The following is a 13,907-nucleotide window of genomic DNA, read 5'->3' as shown; positions in this document are numbered from 1 at the left end:
CGGACAGTCCCTTTAAAGGTACATTAACCTTATTATGTAACTGGAAAATATAAACTTGTTCTTGATGATTTTGAGGGAAAAGAAGCAATGATTTCTTATATTCAGATGTCAGATCTTTTTAGAAAGTCAGCCGTGTCTGAGGTGAAGTCTATTCTTGTCATTACATCAAACTCCTTTGTTTGAGACACTCAGAAAACTGTTCCACCTCCGGGAGGAGGGAGAACTTACAAGAGAAAGTATGAAGAATGGGACAACTTCTTAGTCTTGTGACCATCTTCACCATAACAGGTAAGATACGAAGATTTCAATGACTTTTTGGGATTATTTTTAAGCATAGCCTGTTATTTCTGTCTTTCCATGTTTTCAGTTCTTGTAAATTTGGGATTTGGCAGTGAAAGAAATCCGACCACTGCCGCAAAAAGGAGAAAGAATAAGAGTGAACCATCCATAGTATAGATTGTACATTATTCAAGGTGGGTGTGGAGGGTGGGTGGGTCTGTACGAGTCCAGATCATCGCCTCTCCTGGGCAAAAGATGTTCGGATGAAGAGGGGGGGGGGGTGAGCAGTCCGTTCCATATTTTTTATTTTTTTGGAAGGAGTAACACGAAGACAGATACTACCACAACACGGACCAAATAATTTTGCACACTGCTACTCCAGTACCAGCTGTGAGACGTAGAGAAGTAGTGGATGGAGTATATTTCACGATTTCAAGATTTATCGATCCAACGCAACCAGGGAGATTGTTTTGCAGAGAAAGAGTTAAGGCCCTATTACACGGTCCGATATGGGCTGTGAAAACGAGCGCCAATCAACAAGACAGGTCATTGATCGGCGCTCGTTTGCTCTTTTCACAATGAGCTATGATCAGTATTGTATGGGGACGAGCGATCATTACTATGATCGCTCGTCCCCATGCATTTCCATCATGTGACAAAGATAATATTTCTTTCCGTATAAACGTTACGATCAGCCGATGAATGAGCGTTTGCTCGTTCATCGACTGATCGTTGCCCTGTTTACACAGGGCAATGAATGGTAAAAAGCGTTGTGCAAATGGACTCTGCAAATGGGCTGTCTGTTAAAAAAAAAAAGGGTCAGGTGGGATGGTCCTTTAGAAAGGCTGCGGCTCAGTCAGACCGGACTTTTTCAGGCTGGGGGAACGAGCCGTTATAACAGGTTAAGCCTGCACTGTCAGTTAGGAATTTTTTGTTTTTTTTGGTGTCGCCGCATTAAGAGCTATAACTTTTTTTATTTTTCCGTCGATAAAGCTGTATGAGTTTTTTTTTTTTGCAGGATGAGTTTTTTTTTTTTTCAAACACACAATTTTGGGAAACATAAAACGTATTGATTAACTTTTATTTACTCTTTCTGGGTAGGGAATGGAACAAAAACAGCAATTCTGCTATCGTTTTTCTGTTTTCAATTTATGCCGTTCCCCGTGCGGTGTAAATAACATGTCACTTTTATTCTATGGGTCTGTATGATTACGGTGAACCCAAATATGTGAAGTTTTTTTTTGCCACTTTTGCACAATAAAAACACATTTTTCTTCAAATAATTTATTTTTTTGTTACATACATTTTTTGAATCCCATTAAAGGATCATTTTATTTATAACTTTATTTTTCACTTATAATATAATAGCATACTCCTGTATGCTAATACATGATCTTCTGTGTCACTTTTTACACAGGCAGCGGTTAGGGCAGCACATAGTGTGCCCTAACAGCAGGCTTACAGAACAGACAGCCCTGAGCAGACAGCCCTGTGGTCCTTTGTAGGTCCCCTGGACTGACTGCAGACGGATTCCCCGGTCTTCCATTACGTCACTGGATTGCCGGTGACGCGATCGAAGAGGGGAGTCCCCTTCGATCATGTCGGAGAAAACCGTAAAAACTGCACGGTCGTGAACATGAGGCCTAAAAGTTTGTTTCCATGCACATTTTTCCGTGGTTTTTCTTTGCAGTTATTTTGCGCCAAAAAAGCAGCACATCTATATATACTGTACTTTAAATAATAAGCAACTCCACTCCCTTTGTCTTTGCAAATGAACTTTCGCTCTATTGTGCTGTTCTGGACTACTTTTCTATTATTAACTATTGTGTGCTGTGCAGGGCAAAGCAATCTATTGTTATCAGGCAAGTGAGAAGTTGACAGTAGTGTTCGCCAACGGTATTATGGTCCATGCCCACGCCGTTGCTGCATGCATGGTCCCTGTACTCCATGTGCTGCCTTATGGTGCCTCCCTGAGGCAATGGTACCTACGTAACATGACATGCAACTATTTTTTCTTTCTTAGTTAATTTTTAAGTACATTTTTCATGCACATTTTTCTTAATAAATCTCGACCATACTCCCTTACATCTATCCCCAACTTCAAATTAAACCACCAAATTTATGTTAGTAAGACGTTGGGGATAGATAGAAGGAGTATGACTGCAGGATCAGACTACACAGGGTTTGTTTGCAGTCTGTAACCATGGAGACACATAGGTATGCCTAAGGGCTGTGTATACCAAACGGTTGGAGATTTGAATAAGGAATATTTGCAAAGTTGCTTAATTTTTTATTTTAGTTGCTGGTTGCAAAGCGGGACATACTTTTTAAGACTAAGGGTATGTTCACACGGGAAGAAACAGGAGATTGGATCCAGCGAGGAGTCTGTATGATTCTGTTAAAATGTAGGAATCTTCTTCCAAGTTTTATTGAGATAAAGGATAAAACAAGTGCAGTGAATGTGAATAAATTTCCCAAGTATGCAATGGAGGGATAAACAGCAAATGGAGCGGTGCCTACGCGTTTCTGACGCTGACTGCGTCCTTAGTCATGGCTGCTGTTGAACCCTGTTTTTCCCATTGAAATCAATGGGCTGATGTTTGGAGGCGTTCTGCTTCCGATTTTTCAGCCGTTTTTCGGCCGGGTTTACGTCCCGAAAAACGGTTGAAAATAAGCCGTGTGAACATACCCTAACCTTTCTGATTTGACTTCATTCTATTTGTCAATCTGTATAAAGCATAAACTAAATCTAACACTGTCTCTTCTCATTATACAGAAGAAAAAGTATATTGGCAATGATGAAGCAATATCCTATCATCATCATCATTATCCTGGTATTCATCTTCCTTTTTTCATATAACTGGAAACACATTGGCATTGTATTTAAATGTTCACAATATCCAGAAACACTAAATGAAGAGGTCCAAAATGTGAAAACAACGACGCAACAAACAATTCCTCCACCAAAAGAGACTCTTGTCCTGGTTTGGAACTGGCCGTGGGGGACACATTTTCCATTAGATAGGTGCGAGACAGAGTTCAGAATTACAGGGTGTAGGCTATCCATAGATAGAAGTCTGTATAGTGCGGCTGATGCAGTGATTATGCACTATGCCGATATCATGAACAATAAAAACTTAGTGCCCCAACAGCCAAGAAATCCTCATCAACATTGGGTATGGCTCAACCTGGAGCCGCCACTTATTATCTCCAACTTGAACATGTGGGGTAATATGTTCAACCTGACAATGACGTTCCGTCACGATTCCGATATTTACATTCCATATGGTTATCTTGAAGCATTAAAGGAGCCTCAGAACAACACTATTCCACCAAAATCCAAGTTGGTAGCTTGGGTTGTCAGCAAATGGTACCCTGGTGTACCTCGTATTACTTATTATGAGGAGTTAAAGAAGCACATATCTGTGGATGTTTATGGGGCAAGGCACATGAAACTGAGCAGGGAGGATTTTCACTCAACCCTATCTCAGTATAAATTCTATTTGGCATTCGAGAATTCCATCTACCTAGATTATATCACAGAGAAACTATGGCTGAATGCTATGGGTTCAGGCACAGTGCCAGTCGTACTCGGCACATCTCGTGAAAATTATGAACGATATGTCCCTGGAGATGCCTTCATACACGTTGATGACTTCTCAAATCCAAAGGAGCTGGCTGCCTACCTCCTTGAATTAGACAAGGATGATGAGAAATATAGGAAGTATTTCAATTGGAGGTCCCAATACAGCGTGAAACTTTGGAAAGACTGGTCATATCCGTACTGTAAAGCCTGTCAGATAATAAAGGATGGGGGCCCAAGACATCAGGTCATTCGTAGTTTGGAAAACTGGTTTCTGAAAGATATCCATTATGGATTTTAACTTTTAAAGGAACACTCCAAGCAAAACTGTGTTATGCCTAGTGCATGGTTTAACCCTGTATAGGAGTCAGCCTATTTTGGACCTTGGAGGCTTTGTACACCTTTGAATGGATTTTTTAAATTATTATTATTATTATTAATAAATCAATGTGTTTTATGTTTTTAATTCACTTTTCTAATTGACTTTCATTAACCTTTTTTTATACTTTTTATGATACAGCTTCCATGTATCCTGTATACAGAAGCTGTATCGTTCTCTCTCAGTGGATTCCGTCAGTTCAGCTGAACTGATGGCTCAGCTGAGAGTGGGTCCTGCTTGTCTCTGACTGATTGATTACAAAACTTAAAGGCTGCATCGTCATTCATTGTTCCAACTATGCGTTATATCAATCGGTCAAGGTCACAGCAGCTCACCAATCAGGGGTGTAGCTAAGGCTCATGGTGCAAAAATTCAGCTTGGGCCCCCCTACCCCTCCTCAACACCACCAGGCCTCTGCGTGCGCCTATGCCCAGCCAACTTGCCCCACAGCCCCCATGGATGCCCCCACAGTATAATTCCCCCATAGCTGCTTCCACAGTATAATGCCCCCACACAGTATAATGCTCCCTATAGCTGCCTCCACACAGTGTAATGCTCCCCATAGCTGCCCCGCACACAGTATAATGCCCCATAGCTGCCCCCACACGCTATAATGCCCCCCATAGCTGCCCATCACACAGTATAATGCCCCCCATAGCTGCCCACACAGTATAATGCCCCTGATAGCTGCCCCTACAGTATAATGCCCCCATACAGTATAGAAGAGGCTGGACGCAGCTGCAGGCTTGAGGGAAGCCGACATGACCGTCCTGGTAGGGAAAGGGTTAATGTTAAGAGGTGAGGGAAAGGTGAAGGAGCTGAAGGAGGGACGGGGAGGAGCTAGGGGGGACGGGGGGGCCGTTACTGCGCTTCCCGCTGTTTCTCGGCATTGAGCCGGAAGCAGCGGGAGGAGTAATACACAAGAAGCAAAGCTCCCCGTTGCCCGGCTTTTTAGTATGGCAGAGGCCCTGATTTTAGAGCGGCTGCGTGCCGCTGCTGTGCACCACGGTCCCGGATGGCTGGAGGAGACCGTGGCTGCATTAACGCGGATCCCGGACGCCGTTTCGCCACGTCGGGCACGGCGTTCGGGGTCTGTGGTAAGGGACAGGCTCCCCTCCCCCGGCCCCCCTACGAGCATGGCTATGGCGGCGGGGGGGGAGTCGGCAACAACCGCTCCTGCGCTGGGCAGGCAGAGAGCGGTAGCAGGGGTGACGGCGATGCAGGCTGTGTCGACCCGTCCCTCTCGGCGGTCCCGACCTCCAGAGCGCCTGAGTCCGGAGGTAGTCCCGCGGACACGGCGTCGCAGAGGGAGCCCGATCCCGGACGCTGCAGGCCAGGCAGCTGGGAGGACCGCCCCTTCCCAGGCCCTGCGTCCTGGCAGGAATCCCAGGCCGCGACGGGGTCCGGCGGTAAGCAGGGAGTCGCAGGCCGGGCTCCCTGTCACCCCTCCCCCATCAGATGGAAGATGTCGAGAGCAAGGTACGGCCGCCCCGCATGGTGATGTTCCGGCCAGGGGGCAGGCTTCGTCAGGATCGTCTAGACGGACGACTAGATCTGCAGCGACGTCGAGGCAACAGGTCCGGTCGGAAGTCTGGGTCCCGGCGGTCGGGCGGCAGGTTGCCGGCCCATCGGTCAGCGCGTCCTCATCCCCTTTCCGAAGAGGTCGTTGGGAGGGACAGTCGTCGGCGAGAGAAGAACTGGAGGAAGGTGAACTGGACGTCTATCGTCGAGGTCAGGATGGTCCGGCTGACGGGAACACAGCGCCTGTGCAGCCCGGTGAGTGTATAACTCCATTATTGTCTTATCCAGCGATTTTTATGTCGGGTGTCGGCGGGGGGGCTGCTAGCATAGCATCGGGGGCCGGTAGTGGCGCGGGCGGACGCGACGGAGCGGGTTTGGCAGATTTAGTGGGTTGCTTACGGGAGCTGGTGGGGCGCCTGGATAGGGCCGCGGCGCCGGTAGTAACGGAAGTGTCCCCTGCGGTAGTTTGGGAAGGCCCCAGGGAAGTGGGATCGTTGCAGGCGCGTCCTGTGGTGGCGGTTAGAGAGGCGGTCGCGGTGTCGGTGCAGACTGAGGCACAGAAGGACGGCGATCGAGTGCGCATGGACGATCGTGCTCGGGGGGAGGTGTATGTTTGTTTTGAGGGTCCGTTGGGGGCGCATTTAAAGCAGGAGGTGCGTGATCGGATCTGGAAAGATGAATATGTTGAAATTTTTTCTCTCTTGCCGCTGGCTAAATTCAATTTGGATAAGAGCAAGCGGGATGAGAGTAAAAAGGACGAGGAGGAACGGCGGCGGTATAGGCTTATCCCGCAGACGTTCGTGAATTGGTCGCAGGCGTTCGCCATATTGGCTAGTGTGATAGGGGAAAAGGCGCCGGAAAATTGTTCGGCGTTATTTTGTTATTTTGATGCTATTGGGGAGGCTCATAGGGCGTATGGGGGTCAGGCGTGGCTGCGATATGATGAGCAATTCCGTCAGCGGAAGGCGGTTCGGCCGGCGATTCGGTGGGACCAGAAGGATATTGCTCTCTGGTTACGGGTTACGGCTCCGGTTAGGCAGCCCTTTCCCGGGAGCGGTGGCCAGGGAGGCCAGACTAGTCAGAGTGGACCAAGCGGCGGGGGAAAGGCGGGGTTTTGCTGGCAATTCAATGAAGGCCAGTGCAAGTTCGGGGCCACGTGCAAGTTCAAGCACGTGTGCTCCGAGTGTAATGGGGCATCACACGGGGCGGCAAAATGTCTGCGGAAAAAGAGGTCCGGGAACCAGCACGGGGCTGGTCAAGGGGGTGTCGCCGGTGAGGGTGGAAAGGATGGCCCCTTATCTAAATGAGTATCCGGATAGGGCGGCAGCTAAGTTGCTTTATGAAGGGTTTAGTGTTGGTTTTGTTATTCCTCCGCCTCCTTATGAGGTTCCGGTTACGCGGAGAAATTTAAAATCGGCTTACTTGCATGCGGAAGTCGTGTCGGAAAAGTTGTTAAAAGAAGTTTCGTTGGGGCGCATGTCGGGGCCATTTGTGGAGTCGCCGGTGAAAGATTTAGTTGTGTCCCCTTTGGGTATTGTCCCTAAACGCGAGCCCGGAAAGTTTCGTTTGATTCAACATTTATCGTATCCCAAAGGTTCGTCGGTAAATGACGGGATTGATCACGAGTTGTGTTCCGTAGTTTATACCTCATTCGATAAGGCGGTGGGGTTAGTGCGGGCTGCGGGTCCGGGGGCGCTGCTAGCAAAAACCGACATCGAGGCGGCGTTCAGGTTGTTGCCGGTGCATCCAGAAAGCCAACGGCTGTTGGGTTGTTTTTGGAATGGGGCCTTTTACGTGGATCGGTGCCTTCCGATGGGGTGTTCTCTTTCTTGTGCATACTTCGAGGCGTTTAGTAGCTTCGTGGAGTGGGTAACGAGGGGAGTATCCGGGGTCGATTCGTTGATCCATTACTTAGATGATTTTTTGTGCGTTGGCCCGGGGGGTTCGCCGGTTTGCGGTAACTTGCTTCATGCCCTGCAGAAGGTGGCGAGGGATTTTGGGATCCCTTTGGCGCCGGAAAAAACGGAGGGCCCGGTAGCGACGATTTGTTTCTTGGGAATCGAAATTGACTCGGTGGCAATGGAGTGTCGGCTCCCGGCGGATAAGCTGGGTGCTTTGAGGCTGGAGGTGCGACGGGCTTGTAGAAGGAAGAAAATGTCGCTGAGGGAGCTTCAGTCGCTGCTGGGGAAGTTGAATTTCGCCTGCCGGATTATGCCGATGGGGAGGGTGTTTGGTAGAAGGTTGGCGGCGGCAACGGCGGGAGTGCGGGCGCCGCATCATTTTGTGAGGCTCAAGGAGGAGCACCGAGCTGATCTTCAGGTTTGGGATGACTTCTTGGGCCAGTACAATGGTCGCTCGCTATGGATGGCCCCAGCGCAGGATACGAGTGATCTGAATATTTTCACGGATGCGGCTGGGGCGGGTGGCTTTGGAGCTTACGGGGGAGGTCCGTGGTGCGCAGGTCAATGGCCGGCTAGCTGGGTGTCCAGTGGATTGACGCGGAATCTGGCCCTGCTCGAGCTGTTTCCCATCGTGGTGGCGGCTACCATTTGGGGGGACAGGCTCAGGGATAAGAAGGTCCGTTTTTACTGCGACAACATGGGGGTGGTGCTTGCCATTAATAACATCACGGCGTCCTCTCCTCCGGTAGTTCAATTGTTGCGACATTTAGTGTTGGTGTGTTTGTCGCTGAACGCGTGGGTGGTGGCGGTGCATGTCCCGGGTGTACGGAATTGTGTTGCTGATGCTCTTTCTCGCTCGCAGTGGGACCGGTTTCGGCAATTGGCCCCGGGAGCGGAACGTCTCGGTTTGGCGTGTCCGGATCATCTATGGGATCTGGTATCGGTCCCGTAGAGCAGCTGTTACAAAGGTCTTTGGCGCGCACGACGTGGAGGGCTTATGCTGCTTGTTGGAGGCAGTGGGAGGAGTGGGTAAGAGAGTTGGGTGATGTTAATACGGATAGAGACAGGTTGGTGGCACTTTTGTATTGGTTAGGGGATGCCTGGGAGGGGGGGTTTTCAGTAGCGAAGGTGAACCGGTTTATATCCGCGGTGGCGTTTGGGCTTAAGTTGCGGGGCTTGCGGGATGTATCGAAGGAATTTCTGGTATCGCAGGCTTTGAAGGGGTTGCGCAGAGGTAGGGTGGAGGCGGATAGTAGAAGGCCGGTGTCGTTTGCTTTGCTGGGCTTGTTGGGCGGTTCATTGGCATCGGTATGTCGTTCTTCAGATGAAAGGGATTTGTTTCGGTTGGCTTTCTCGTTGGCGTTCTTCGGAGCATTTAGAATAGGTGAGTTGGTGTCGCCAAGTACTAAACAGGCAGGGGGGCTGAGATCTGGGGAGGTGAGCCTTTTTGCAGATCGGTTGGAGGTATGGTTGCGTAGATCAAAAACTGACCAATTAGGGAAGGGAAAACTGATAGTTTTGTTCGCTCTCCCGGGGTCGGTCATGTGCCCAGTAGAGTGCATGCGGGGTTTTACAAAAAACAGGGGGTCTCCAGATTTGCCTTTGTTACGTCATGTGGACGGGTCGTTCTTGTCCAGGTTTCAGTTTGGAGCTGTTTTTAAAAAATGTTTGACGGCGGTTGGGGTTGCGGCAGGCTCATATTCATCTCATTCCTTCCGGATTGGCGCAGCAACGGAAGCAGGGCGCTGGGGGTTGGATGATGAGGGGGTGAGGCGTATTGGTCGTTGGGAGTCAAAAAGGTTTAAGTCCTATGTCCGCCCCCATATGTTGTAATTTTGTTGTTTATGCTTGCAAATGTTATATGGTGGTGCCTAACTGTGTTTTCCGTTTCAGATTCGCCTCCTTGTCTGGTGTGGTTGATGGGTCATTCGTACGTGCACTGGGGGGCTTTGAGGGCGGACGTCCGCCCGGATGGTCGCCAGTTGCGCATTCCGCGACAGGATGCGGTTGTGCATTGGCTGGGGTTTAGAGGTATGTCGTGGAACAGGGTGTTGGCGGAATTCCAGACATATGTGCGGCTTGATAGGGTTCCGGAGGTTTTAGTGTTGCACGTGGGTGGGAATGACTTAGGAGTCCGCCCTTTTCGTGAGTTGGTGCGGGATATCAAACATGATTTGTTGTGTTTGTGGGTATCTTATCCCAAGTTGGTGGTAGTGTGGTCGGACATAGTCCCAAGGAAGCATTGGCGGTTAGCTAGATCGGTGGAGAGAGTCAATAAGGCTCGGATAAAAGTTAACCGGGCGGTGTCCCGTTTTGTGGCAAAGAACGGGGGCATTTGCGTGAGGCATAGGGATTTGGAGTCAGGATTGGGGAATTTCTGGAGGAGTGACGGGGTTCATCTGACCGAGGTTGGCATTGATATTTGGAGCTTGGCTATAGCAGAAGGCATAGAAAGGGCGGTGGTGGTGTGGAGGAACTCACAGGCTTAAGGTGGTCAAGGCCTGTTTCGCGGTGGCGGGGGGAGTCCTTGAGGCCAGTCAGTACAAAATGGTGGGGGGGTCGCATCGGGGGTATGCGTCCCCCAAAAAAGGTACATGGTTGAAGACTTCATCGGGTGTTATCCCTTTGAAGTGGTCTTCTGGTAGAAGGTATGTCACTTGAAGGCTTCATCGGGTGTTATCCCTTTGAAGTGGACTTCTAGTGGTCGGTATATCACTTGAGGGCTTCAACGGGTGTTATCCCCTTGAAGTGGACTTCTAGTGGTTGGAGCCATCTGCAGAGGTGAACGGTGCTTCCGAGCTGGTTTACGGCTGGAGGTAATTAGTGGTTTGCAGATGGCTAATTCGGTGTGTTCTTGAAAGGAACATCTGAAGGGGCTTCAAGGACTTCCTCTGCTCGGGTTAATGTTAACGTTTAATTGTTATTTATGATTCTGACCCATGTTGGGTCATGTGAATTATTAGGAGGAATTCTCTGGTGGATTCCTAACTAGTTATCCGAATGTTTCGGATTTAAATTGTTTTTATAAAACTGTGAAATTAATAAACGGCTGCTGTGGCCATTTCACATCCAACCTCGGTGTCATGTGTCGTTACTAAATGGGGGTGGGGGATAGTATGGTTTAAGGTTAACACACGACTCTACCTAGGCAGGTCAAGAAGAGGCTGGACGCAGCTGCAGGCTTGAGGGAAGCCGACATGACCGTCCTGGTAGGGAAAGGGTTAATGTTAAGAGGTGAGGGAAAGGTGAAGGAGCTGAAGGAGGGACGGGGAGGAGCTAGGGGGGACGGGGGGGCCGTTACTGCGCTTCCCGCTGTTTCTCGGCATTGAGCCGGAAGCAGCGGGAGGAGTAATACACAAGAAGCAAAGCTCCCACCCTCCCACCCTTGTTTTGTTACTCCTTAGGTCTTCTGTACGTCCGTATATGAGCGTTGTGTTTTATTTTGTGTGTTTATTTAACATGTTTTTCTTTTTTCCGGAGTAGGTTCTGTTGTCATGGCAGCTGGCGGGGGGAGTCCTTGAGGCCAGTCAGTACAAAATGGTGGGGGGGTCGCATCGGGGGTATGCGTCCCCCAAAAAAGGTACATGGTTGAAGACTTCATCGGGTGTTATCCCTTTGAAGTGGTCTTCTGGTAGAAGGTATGTCACTTGAAGGCTTCATCGGGTGTTATCCCTTTGAAGTGGACTTCTAGTGGTCGGTATATCACTTGAGGGCTTCAACGGGTGTTATCCCCTTGAAGTGGACTTCTAGTGGTTGGAGCCATCTGCAGAGGTGAACGGTGCTTCCGAGCTGGTTTACGGCTGGAGGTAATTAGTGGTTTGCAGATGGCTAATTCGGTGTGTTCTTGAAAGGAACATCTGAAGGGGCTTCAAGGACTTCCTCTGCTCGGGTTAATGTTAACGTTTAATTGTTATTTATGATTCTGACCCATGTTGGGTCATGTGAATTATTAGGAGGAATTCTCTGGTGGATTCCTAACTAGTTATCCGAATGTTTCGGATTTAAATTGTTTTTATAAAACTGTGAAATTAATAAACGGCTGCTGTGGCCATTTCACATCCAACCTCGGTGTCATGTGTCGTTACTAAATGGGGGTGGGGGATAGTATGGTTTAAGGTTAACACACGACTCTACCTAGGCAGGTCAAATGCTCCTATAGCTGCCACCATATTAGCCCCGCTCCCATATGCAGTGTAATGCCCCCATATGTGCCTAATAGAAAAATAATAAAATAATAATTTACCTATCTCCGTTCCCACAATGAGTTGAAGAGATCCTTCTACTCCTTTGGCCTGTGCTTTGAGTGACTCTGTGCAGACCGGCACGATGACGTCACTACATCACGCATGTCTGCACCGTGCGGCTCATGGCTCACGGCACAGTAAATGCTGGAGCAAGGAGCCGTCAGCATTGAATTCAACTGTATCTGCGTCCTGAGAGCCTTAGGTCTTAGGGGCCTGGCCGCAAATGCGACCGTTGCGAGCCCTATAGCTACGTCACTGTCACCAATTATACATCGATGGCATATCACTAGGGAATGTCTGTCCAGAGATAACTTTTTAATAAAGTTACTCTAGCAAATTATGTTTCTTTGTTATGGGGGAGGGGGTCACAGTTTGCTTGTCTAGAGCACTGACCTTATTTGTCGTCACCAGAAAACCAAACTTAATGTAAAAATGTTTATTAATTAGAGTTAAAGGCTATGTACACCTTTGTAAGCAAATTTGTTAATTTTATTATTAAATGAATGTATATTGTGTTTTTAAGCAAGTTTTTAAGATACAGCTTCTGTTTTCTGTATATATAGAAGCTGCATTGTGATCTCTCTAAGCCGATTCCGTCAGTTCAGCTGAGCTGACAACTCAGCTAAGAGTTGGCCCCGCGTGTCTGAAACACAGCTAAAATTGATCACATCTAAGTTCATAAGTTAAATGTGATCGATTATAGCTGGATCCTGTGTGTCAGAGACACGCAGGACACGTTCTCAGCCAAGCCGTCAGTACTGCTGAACTGACTGTATCAGATTAGAGAGAGCAATGCAGCTTCTATGTATACAGAAAATATAGAATATATTAAAAAGTTAAAAAAAATATTTTATAAAAATAAATGTGAAAGTTATTAGAAAACACAAAATACATTAATAAAAAAATTACAAATGCTTACAAAGGTGTACATAGCTTTTAAATTTACATTAAAATCCCACAGTACCAGTCTTTTTAGTAAATGTATATAAACAAATATACATAAATAAGTACAAAGTATAAGCAATATCAAATGCTGAGATGCACTAGGAAATTCTGAGTGCAAGACGGTGAAAAATGTCTCTTTACGAAGGCGCTGTTCCCTTTGCGGTATTAAAGGGGTTATCCGGGGACCAAAAATTGCATTGCAATTATATATTTATGTGAAACTAAGTAACTTACAAATAAACTTTAATTAAAAATTCTGTACTAAATGTGCACCATTTATGAGTTCAAACCTCATGAATTATTCAGGAAGTGCTGGAGCTTTTCTAATAATGATGAGGCTCTGACACGGCCCCACGTGACTGAGCTCTTGCTTCATGTGCTGTTCGTAAACAGAACCGCAAGGGGCGTCACATTGCTTGAGTCCCGAGCAGAGCATCAGCTAGCGTTTTGCTCGGGACTCCAGCCCTGCTCCCGACGTCCATATTTGGTCATTTCAGGGGTTTCCCATCGCTGGAGTCCCCGAGCAAATCAGTTGATGCTCTGCCTGGGGACTCCACAACTTCTACCCACGTCATTGTCACTGTCACTGTCTTGCGGTCATGTTCACGAACAGCACATGAAGCAAGAGCTCAGTCACGTGGGGCCGTGTCGGAGCGTCATCATTATTAGAAAAGCTCCAGCACTTACTGAATAATTCATGAACTGCACCATTTAGTACAGAATTTTTAATTAAGGTATATTAGTAAGTTACTTAGTTTCCCATAAATATATTATTGCAATGCAATTTTTGGTCCCCGGGTAACCCCTTTAAGGTAAATCCTCTGGAGTCATCAGGCAGATTTACCTAATGTAAATCTGCCTAATGAAGATTTGCATGTTATGATATTAATAAAAGGTTAACATTTACATAACTCCAGTGGATCTTCCTTAATACAGCAAAAGCAACAGCGCCTTCGTAAAGGGTCATTTTTCGCCGTCTTGCACTCAGAATTTCCTAGTGCATCTCAGCATTCGATATCGCTTATACTCTATCTGAGACAAGCCCTTCACCCACA

At 47.8% G+C, this 13,907-nt stretch overlaps 1 protein-coding gene across 1 annotated transcript; it reads left to right on the top strand.

The window, feature by feature from the left end:
• The first annotated feature begins 3,077 nt into the window (after positions 1-3,077).
• LOC142660021 (4-galactosyl-N-acetylglucosaminide 3-alpha-L-fucosyltransferase 9-like) lies at positions 3,078-4,163 on the top strand. Its single transcript, XM_075836671.1, has one exon. It carries the CDS (start codon positions 3,078-3,080, stop codon positions 4,161-4,163), a length of 1,086 nt encoding a protein of 361 aa, XP_075692786.1.
• The last annotated feature ends 9,744 nt before the right edge of the window (positions 4,164-13,907 follow it).

The sequence above is a fragment of the Rhinoderma darwinii genome, chromosome 8, assembly GCF_050947455.1.
Source record: "Rhinoderma darwinii isolate aRhiDar2 chromosome 8, aRhiDar2.hap1, whole genome shotgun sequence".
Taxonomy (NCBI): Eukaryota; Metazoa; Chordata; class Amphibia; order Anura; family Rhinodermatidae; genus Rhinoderma; species Rhinoderma darwinii.
This window is presented reverse-complemented; position numbering and strand designations above follow the sequence as displayed.

Coding starts and splice junctions, on each gene's coding strand:
- LOC142660021 (XM_075836671.1), top strand. CDS start 3,078: ATGAAGCAATATCCTATCATCATCATCATTATCCTGGTATTCATCTTC.